This window comes from Nanorana parkeri, unplaced genomic scaffold (genome assembly GCF_000935625.1).
Source record: "Nanorana parkeri isolate BGI_ZX_2015 unplaced genomic scaffold, ASM93562v1 scaffold1592, whole genome shotgun sequence".
NCBI lineage: Eukaryota > Metazoa > Chordata > Amphibia > Anura > Dicroglossidae > Nanorana > Nanorana parkeri.
This window is the reverse complement of record NW_017307860.1, coordinates 142798-153068: the sequence shown is the minus strand read 5'-3', so window position 1 is coordinate 153068 and position 10271 is coordinate 142798. Positions and strand designations below refer to the sequence as shown.

The 10271-nt window shown below is 46.2% G+C and overlaps 1 protein-coding gene across 1 annotated transcript in view; it reads right to left on the bottom strand.

The window, feature by feature from the left end:
* VWA2 (von Willebrand factor A domain containing 2) overlaps positions 1-10271 on the bottom strand; it is a 29040-nt gene that overhangs the window by 13901 nt on the left and 4868 nt on the right. The window contains exons 3-8 of the mRNA XM_018570758.1: positions 10128-10183; positions 8094-8168; positions 5024-5154; positions 2569-2681; positions 1048-1242; positions 172-305 (exon numbers count right to left, since the gene is read on the bottom strand). Of these exons, the coding sequence (XP_018426260.1) occupies positions 172-305; positions 1048-1242; positions 2569-2681; positions 5024-5154; positions 8094-8168; positions 10128-10183 (704 nt within the window). The remainder of the gene's footprint in view (positions 1-171; positions 306-1047; positions 1243-2568; positions 2682-5023; positions 5155-8093; positions 8169-10127; positions 10184-10271) is intronic.

Sequence of the window (10271 nt, the reverse complement as noted above, 5' to 3'; positions counted from 1 at the left end):
AGGACGGGATTAGACTATAGGATGGGGTAGATCTAACTGACTAACTGAAACGCATCGTGTTGCTCTCATCCACGTTTTCCAATATACACAAGTCATTGTCCCCACAGTAGTTTTCACAAATAGGTCCCATCCAGGGGGGGGCCAGGGAGGGAATCGCGCGGAGGGATTTACCTGCGGGAACTGCGCCGCACGCAGACGAATTACTCAGAGAGCTGCACAAGCCGTTCACAGCATCATCCACGTGTTCCGCAAAGAATACATGTTCTTCCACCGGCTCCGTAGCCAGGGAGTGAAGCTCCGCCCACCTGTGGAGGGAAACAGAGGACCAGATGTATATATATATATACCGTGTTTCCCCCGAAAATGAGACACTGTCTTATATTTTTTGGGGCTCAAAAACACACACTAGGTCTTATTTTCGGGGGATTACAATTTTGTACAAAACAAGCAACGGCTTCCCCGCTCTTCATTTAGCTCCACTTGCCCAAAGCAGGGCTAAATGTAGAAAATAACTACCCCCGGGAGATAGGAATTCCACATCCCTGCTGCCCCGGGGCCAGGCCTTGTGGGAAATCAGGCCTAATAATGAGGTCTGGGGCTCCCAGGTAAGATATGGACCAGGAACTGAGGTTTTATCCCACCTAAAGATCTACAAAGCCTCTGGGCTCCAAGACAAAGACCAGAACTGACCTGACAAAACAAAAATGTTGTTGCAAGCACACATACGTATCTATACGTACACACGTGCTCCATCCACACATCTATTACGTACACACGTGCTCCATCCACACATCTATACGTACACACATGCTCCATCCACACATCTATACGTACACACGTGCTCCATCCACACATCTATACGTACACACATACATCTATACGTACACACGTGCTCCATCCACACATCTATACGTACACACATGCTCCATCCACACATCTATACATACACACATGCTCCATCCACACAAGCTGGGACACGAGGGAATGTCTCAAGTACAAAGTGACAGGACAAGAACCCAAGTCTTGATACAATTGTAACATCCTCACCTTGGAAACTTGACTCCAATAGCAAACACCTCAATGCCGCTCTCCTTTATCTGAGCTGCCGGACCACCAAGACTTCCCTGAGACTTGCCATCTGACAGGATAATGAGAACTTTTGGCACCGAAGAGTCCCGACCTCCAGGAAAGCCCTTACGGAGAATGTACTTCAAAGCCAGGCCAGTTTCTGTGCTGCCTCCTCTAGGATGGGGAGAGGAAGAGAGAGAGGAAGAGAGACAGTGTGTGTACAAGGAGGAGAGACAGAGGGAATATAGGAGAGATGGAAAGTATTAATGATAATAGAACTCCTCTGTAGTATTAGATGTATGACAGGAACACGGCTCAATGAGGCTTTACATGACATGCAGCCAGGGCAGCCATCAGGGGGGCACAGCCAATACTCATGTAAGGGACCCAGGCAGCCTGTGGGGCCCCGCCCGGGTCCCTTACATGACTATTGGCCGACAGCTTGGACAGGTTGGACTTGATGGACTAATGTCTTTATTCAACCTCAAATACTATGTAACTATGTAACTATGACAGTAAAGGGCGAGGAGGCGGAGACCTGGCCCTAGCAGCGCAGGGCCCCAGCATTGCCGCTCCAGCGGCTTCGAGATAAGCTAGGGCCCCATCAGCGGCGCTGCTCGTTTGAAGCCGGACTGGCCGGAAGTGACGTCACGTTAGTGACGTGACGTCACTTCTGGCCTGTCCGGCGGCACACGAGGCCATGTGTGCAGGTAAGAGGAGCTAGGAAGGAAAAGGAGGGAGGGGAGGGATGCAGCCCTGACCAGCCCACCTGAGACCCCTTCAGAGCCCACCATAGACAGTCTCAGATGGGCTGTGCAGCATCTATGGTGGGCTCTGCAGGGTCACTCTCAGGTGGGTCCTGTGTCCAGCGCGTCACTATGCCGGCCTAAAGCCGTGTAAGGGGCCCCAAAATTTCTGACGGCTGCCCTGCATGCAGCCCCTGGCCTTTAAAAGTCCTGCTGGGGAGATTTCCCTTCACTTCCTGTTCAGGAGACACTCAAAGGGAAATGAGAGGAAATCTCTCCATAGTGAACAGAATCCGCATCTTAGAGAGTTGTCATAAGAACAAGTGTCCACCGTGGAGGATTTTGTCTCAGTGATAATGATCTCCAGGACAAATTGACAGAAATAGAAACCTGACAGGTAGTGTAACCCCTTCCCACGCCATCCAAAACTATACAAAAAAACAAAACAAAACTACACAAATGTTCAGTTCCGGCTCTTGTATTTAGTATTCACAGCTGTCTGATTACCTGAGCAGTGACTGAATCTAAAAAGTTCCGCTCACAAATTTCCACCCGGCTCCTTCAATTTTTCAATTAACTTTTGTGGTGCCAGTTATGACGGCGCCACCCACGGCTTGAATTCTGGCAGATCAGGCAAGAAGTGGACTGTCCCCCTGAAGTTGCTACAGACAACGTCTGATAAGTTGAGGAATTCACCATCCGCCATTTCAGAAGAGACTAAATGATCATAAAACCAGCGCAGAAGGGAACTTACTTGAGAACAGCGGCCTTTATCTTCTCCTGAAGGTCTTCTTTAGTAAAGAACAAATCAAGGCGGAACTCTACCTGTGGCGTGGCGCTGTACTGAATGAACCCCACTCTCACCTGCACAGAAGAAAAAACAGCCACAATCTATTGAATAAGGTATCAGATCTGAATGGTGGGAACAGGTGAACCTTCACGAATGACGTAACAATGGACCATTTACAAATCAGGAGAATGTTACAGTTGGTGAATCTTCTTTGAAGGGGTGAATGTGTCCATGATGATGAATGTGCTTTACTAATCAGGACAGATATTACCGGCGACTGTAGGGGGATGTGATATACCTACCAAACCAGAACCAGAATTCCATATAAACCAAATACTATATACTCCTGATACTATGTAACGATTGTGACTTTAATGCTTAAAGTGACACTAAACTCCGGAGTTCAATCTTAGAAATACACTCAAGTCCTTGAACTCTGAACAACAATGTATCTTATTTGTGTATCACTCGGCTGTAGATCCTCCAATCATCTCTGACACTGTCCTTCCTTCTGGAGGGGGGCTACGTCTGTTCCCCATGGTCCCTGTGTGTGTGGTAAAGTAGTCACCGCTCCAAGCTCTGCCCCCCCCGGGATGGACTACAATCTCAATACAAATTATAAACTAAACATGAGATCCCTTCCCTCCATAAGGGAGGACAGTGTCAGAGATGATTGGAGGATCTACAGCCGAGTGATACACAAATAAGATACATTGTTGTTCAGAGTTCAGGGACTTGAATGTATTTTTAAAGGAGAACTACGGGGTCAGGGCTTTTCCCCATAACTCTCCTTAGGGTAACGGGAGGACACAAACTAGCGTCCTCCCGTCACCCTAGGCTCAGTATACCACGATACTGAGACGTCAACAATTGAGACAATTATGTCTGGATCCGCCCAGCGGCGTGAGTGACAGCTGGCTCTCCCTATCTAGAGGCAGAGCCAGCTGTACCCGCCTCCTCCCCCGTCCGTTCCACCAGTCAGCGCTGGAGGATCGGAGCGGGGAGAGGGGAATCCAGCCCCTCCCCTGTCACGGCAGAGAGCCGTGACAGGATCGAGAGGTGAGCGAACGCCGGTATGTGTTTGCTCACTTCCCGATCTACTGAGCCGACCTGTGACAGTCTCATTGTTACAGGTGAAAAGCACTCCCCCCCCTCATAGTTCTCCTTTAAGGTTTAAGGGGAGCAAAGTTATCATTTTTCAGAGTGAAGGTTCCCTTGAAGTATTTAAGACACTGACAACTGAATCTCAGTATCCTGTGAGACTGCGACAGGCCCTCTTTGGTGTATTCAATCTGCTGTAGCTGCGTACGTACAGACATCGCTCATATGGATCAGTCCCGGCATAAAGAATTGGCAGCACCTGTAAAATGCGACTTTATCCAATACTCCAAAAAATAATCAGAGGACCCTTTATTCTCATTGCTCGGAGGAGTGGCCTCTCAGACGTCTGATCTTCAGCACTTTGCTGGATTATCAGAGGAATTTTAATTCTCTGGGTAAAGCTTCTGTACATGTCACACTGCGCATTTCAATCTTTCAACGTCAATATTACATGAACAGCTAACGATAAGCTTACGGCAAGCAAAGACAATAACAACAACAGAGATCACGGAGAGTAAATCTTTCCACAGAGTATTTGTGGATGCTGATGGCAGATATTCACCCTATAAGACCCCAATGCTGAGTACTTTGTGTCTCTGCTCCTCCCACAATGGTGAGATTACCTCCAGTAGTTTGTGTCTCTGCTCCTCCCACAATGGTGAGATTTCCCCCAGTAGCTTGTGTCTCTGCCCCTCCCACAATGGTGAGATTTCCTCCAGTAGTTTGTGTCTCTGCTCCTCCCACAATGGTGAGATTTCCTCCAGTAGTTTGTGTCTCTGCCCCTCCCACAATGGTGAGATTTCCCCCAGTAGTTTGTGTCTCTGCCCCTCCCACAATGGTGAGATTTCCCCCAGTAGTTTGTGTCTCTGCCCCTCCCACAATAGTGAGATTTCCCTCCAGTAGTTTGTGTCTCTGCCCCTCCCACAATGGTGAGATTTCCCCCAGTAGCTTGTGTCTTTGCCCCTCCCACAATGGTGAGATTCCCTCCAGTAGTTTGTGTCTCTGCCCCTCCCACAATGGTGAGATTTCCTCCGGTAGTTTGTGTCTCTGCCCCTCCCACAATGGTGAGATTTCCTCCAGTAGTCTGTGTCTCTGCCCCTCCCACAATGGTAAGACCCCCCCCTGCAGCAGTTTGTGTGTCTGCTATGGACACCTCCCTGTGTGTCCTCTAACTGCTGATATCAGGATACAATGAGGACATAAGACGGCAATGCAGCGTCAGCAGTTTACAGCAAAACACACGATTTTGTATACAGACTCTACAGCCTGTTAGTATCAGGAAACCCATCGGACAAGGAACACGTATGGTACTGACCCTGTCCGCACCGATATCCAGCGCGTCACACAGCTTCACCGCAAAGTGCTTGGAGCGCTCAAAGCTTCCTTTCCCGATACTATTAGAGCCATCGAGGAGAAAAAGGATGTCCAGAGGGGCCGAACAGAACATCCCTGGAAGACGTGAGACAGAGTCAGGAAACAATCGCTGAAGGTTGAAATAAAAACTTATTTATATATATTTATCAGATTTACAGAAATCGGTGTTTTTGTACATTTTTGTCTCGTGTTTGTGTTCCGGTTGCACCCAATTTATGCATCTTTATTAATTACCTTCATAGCCGCCTCCTCCTCCGCTCCACCCAGGGCCGGGTTTCCATTTCGGGCGCCTGTGGGCACGAATGGGAATTGGTTTAGCCGGCGCCTTTGCCTGCTGCGGGACCCGCCGGCTTTCACATATGCAGAGAAGGACTCCGGGGTCGCGTCAGGCTGCCCTAAACGCCTGTCCGCATCAAACAGATGTTGTACAGGGCAGCCTTACGCAGCGACGGGGTCCTTCCCCTGGTCTGAGGAAGCCGGCGGGTCCTGTAGGGGCTGCAGATGGGTAAATTTTGTGCAGAATGCACCCCCCTCGCTATTGCAGATGTTGTATCTTGAGTCGGTATCGGCACAGCGCCGCTCTATGGAGGGCACATGTAGGCATGTGCCTAATAATCCGGCCCTGGCTCTACCCGTGCTTTCCCCTCCCCTCCCCAGCTGCCCATACTCACCTCTCTTTGCTCTCCTGCTGCTCCGTTAAGCCAATGGAAGGAAGACCGTCTTGTTGCCAATCCCCAAGTACCAGTGCTGTCACATGGATGGAGGGAGTCACATGACCCCAAAGTAGCGGGTATTTCCTTTTCTCCTGGAGTCTGGACAGACCAGCGGGGAAGCGGGTTGGGGAGATGGTGTTGTTTTCCTGGCCAAGAAGGATGTGTTTGATATTAATAATCGTTCTTCCATCTTCAGTGCTCCCTTCAGCCAAAAGGTGGGTATCCTGGGTCCTCCTTTTTGAAGACCCTTACCTGAAATTACCAATAATCGGGGTGCAATTATTGGTAATTCCAGGTAAGGGTCTTCCAAAAAGGAGGACCCAGGATACCCATCATTGGCTAAAGGGAGCACTGATGATGGAAGAACGATCATTAATATCAAACACATCCTGCCAGTAGAGAACGGACTTTGGGCGCCTCCAGAACGTGTGGCTGAGACCCTGAAGGGCCTTTAGGGCATAACGGGGAGCATGTGCATGAATGGCGGGACATTCTTATGGAGGTCCAATACACTCCATGGAGCAAGAATAACTGGGTAGTTCTCAGAGGTGGTTGGGCATGGGGGTGGGGAAGGGGGGGGGTCAATTGTGGGGCTACAGACATCTGAGGAACTCTTTGCAATGCTCTAAGCAGCTGCTCATCCCTAAGCGGACCCATAGGCCTGATATATTAGAAACAAATTAGAAACCCATTGCAGCTCTTAGGCAGTGCTTAACCTCTTGTTTGCTGAGTTAGGCCAAACCACAAAATAGAGTCATCATGGCTTGGGAAGTCACATGACTCAGCGCTGTGTCACGGCTCCTGTACCAACATGTCTGCCATCATCACCACCAGAAGATGACTCAGAGCATTGTCCTCCGCACACCGAGTCCGAGACCCCCCAATGTACACACAGGCAGACGGGGATTAAGAACGTCCCGGGACTACTCTGACCGCAGGACCGGTCTGACCTGTTCTGTATCTCACCAATGTCAGTAAATACAATCCGCTCAACAGATGTAAAACCAAATCAACGAAATCCAATATACGTTTTAAGATGTCATTTCAAAAGTTGCTTAAAATGTTTTAGGATCTGTAGGGCTGCAACTAACAATTATTTCCATAATCGATTAGTTGGCTGAATTTTTTTTAACCGATTAATTGGATTAAAAAAACAAAAAAAATGTGCATGCGGTTCTTCCACTGACTCTAAGCTGTAGAGGGACTACAAATCCCAGCAATACATTATACAGCAATGCAGAATAATACCATCAGCTATAGAGGACTACAAATCCCAGCAATACATCATACAGCAATGCAGAATAATACCATCAGCTATAGAGGACTACAAATCCCAGCAATACATCATACAGCAATGCAGAATAATACCATCAGCTATAGAGGACTACAAATCCCAGCAATACATTATACAGCAATGCAGAATAATACCATCAGCTATAGAGGACTACAAATCCCAGCAATACATTATACAGCAATGCAGAATAGCACCAGCTATAGAGGACTACAAATCCCAGCAATACAGAATAATATCATCAGCTATAGAGGACTACAAATCCCAGCAATACATTATACAGCAATGCAGAATAATACCATCCGCTATAGCGGACTACAAATCCCAGCAATACATTACTGGTGAAAATGCCCAGTATCGGCACCGATACCTATATTGGCGCATCCCCAGTGCAGAATCATTAATCGATAATGAGAATTGTTGACAATGATATTCATTATCGATTAGTTCAATGAGTTGATTCAGTCCTAAAGATCTGCAGCTTTTATTAATATCAGCTCTGGTGATCCTGCCATAGAGGTCCTTGTTCAGGCACTTCCTGTTATAGGGTGACTATGTGCTCTGTCGTTGTTCAGGCACTTCCTGTTCTAGGGTGACAATGCTCTGTCTCCTAATTGTGCTCCGGCAGAGGACTACAGAACACCTCTCCATAGCATGGGGAGAGTCTGCAGTCCACAGGGTGTGCTGGGAACAATGTAACTGGTAAGAGTGATGCACAGGAAGTTATCAGCTTGCAAAATTCCTGGCAGGATCAACAGGTATTTTTTGTATTTATTGAAAAGGGCAAAATGCTTTCAGTATTCTATAAGGGAGCAGATCAGAGAAGAGATCATTGGTGAGCTATAAAAGCTCCTTTACAACCAATCAAAGCTTCATTACATGGAGATCTCCTCTGGTGACCCTCTGTGCAGACATGCACGGGGCAAATCCTCCCGTGTACCAACTTCCCAGGGGTAACATGAGGACATGACTTCAATACGGAGGAAGGTCTGTTATAGAGAGTTCCTTACTTTGAGCCGCTGTGGAGATTTTCCCTCTTATTTCGGGACTGACGTGGAGATCCTGCACCCCCAGGCATGGCAACGCTGTATACAAAGAATCACAATACGATTGGTCACATTGATGGACTTTCTGTACAAACATCGGCTTTGTATTTTTATGACACTCCATCCCTTATATCCGCCATCTCTGGTACAGCGTACATCGGGGGCCCGCTGTAAGGACTTGGACTGCCGTCCGGGGGGGCCCCGGCTGTGCGCTGTACAGATAATCTCGCTGTGGATGGCAGGAAACAATCAATTGTAGGCAGATGGCAGTCACGTCACATGACCCGGGTCACACGGAGGAGTTTTTTAGATTCTCCTCGTAACATGGAGACTCTCCTGACCGACCCCCGACATGTTTATCATCAGATTGAAGGCACATTCCCTGCCGCTGTATTCTGCGGAATGTCACAGAAGATGTCAAATCCGGACCTTCGGGGGACCTTCAGATGTCGCAATTTTGGGCAAACTCAAAAGAAACAAAAAAGCAGCAAAAAGGCCTCCAAGTGCTACATTTCTGTTTCTATTGTTTATTGATTTTAATATATTTTTTAAATATTTAATCTTTATTTTATAATTTAATGAACATTTAACAGTTGTTGAGACATCCAATATGCTTCACATACACACCACATATGTGCCCTATACCTAACTCTATGGTTCTATCGCCAGTCATTTTCTCTTTCATGTCTCCACGTTTAAACACTTTTTTTTCCACAACCCATATATATATATGTTACAACAACCACCAAAACAGAAAAGCATAGCAATATCATCAACAACAAAACACAAGCAGAAGAAGGAGAGAGGGGGAGGGGGATTTTAATATAATAATGTAAAGTATGGAGAGATAGAAATAAACATCTTGTAATAGGAGAGAGGAAGTGCAGTATACAGATGATAAATAGTTACATACAATGTAACCAGAGTCATAGTAACACGTACAAGTAGATAGATTGAGGATATAAGAGCAAAGACCACAGAATATTCATCTCATGATAGAACCACCATGTGCCATAGAGTAAGCATAGGAGAGGGAATATAGTATGTGGGAGGATAATACATGAGGGGGGGGGCAGGGCCGGATTTCCCACAAGGCCACCGAGGCCTGGGCCTTGGGGCAGCATGGAGTAGAGGGGCAGTGCAGCCAATGGGTGGGTAGTTTTTGTTTTGTTTTTTGTTCTACATTTAGCCTTGCTTCGGGCAAGCAGGGCTAAATGTAAAACATTAAAACTGATATAAAGTTTAAAAAAAAAGTAAAAAAAAAAAAAGAAATTAAAAAAGTAATAAAATACAAATTAAAAAAATAAGTAAAAAAAAAAAAAGAAATTAAAAAAGTAATAAAATACAAATTAAAAAAATAAGTAAAAAAAAAAAAAGAAATTAAAAAAGTAATAAAATACAAATTAAAAAAAAAAGTAAAAAAAAGTTAAAAAATAATAAAGAAAAAAATAAAAAGCAAACCCTGGCCTCTGGTTGCCAATTCTACAATTCTAAACTTAGCCGTGTGGTCAGATCCCCCTATCAGCCTAAAGCGAACCTGTACTTTGTACAAACAAGTCAAAGTGGGGTAACAAGGGAGGTGTGACCTGCACCATTTTGGTGTCACCCCCTTTGAAAAGTCGGACACTTGGTCATGGACCTGACATAGGGATCCATTTATAACCAATTCGCAGAGCCATTTGCCCCACCAATCTTTATGAACGTTCCTTCTGTATAAACAGACACAAAACGAATGTTCTCCGCTATATTGTATTTTCTTGTCAGATCAAATGTATTGTAATGTAACAGCGCATTGCGGCCACTAGAGGGAGCCATGGAGCATTGGAAACAAATGCTTACCTCCTATACTCCCCAGCTCCCTCTATAAGAGGCCACTGTCATGTGACAAGACCCAGCCTGTTCTGCTAGTAGCTGGTGCACAACACACATGCATTAGGCCCAAGTATACAGGTGAACAGAAGGGAATAAAAGGAAACTCTAGCCGCACATAATACATACCGCAGGAGAGGAGGAGAACCACGTGACTTTGTAACAACTTCATTCCATTAACAGACCTACAAAAGATGGAACATCACATATTAGAGAATGCAATTCTACAATAGTCGGCGTATCTAGAAATACATATTAACCTCATGTTTTATT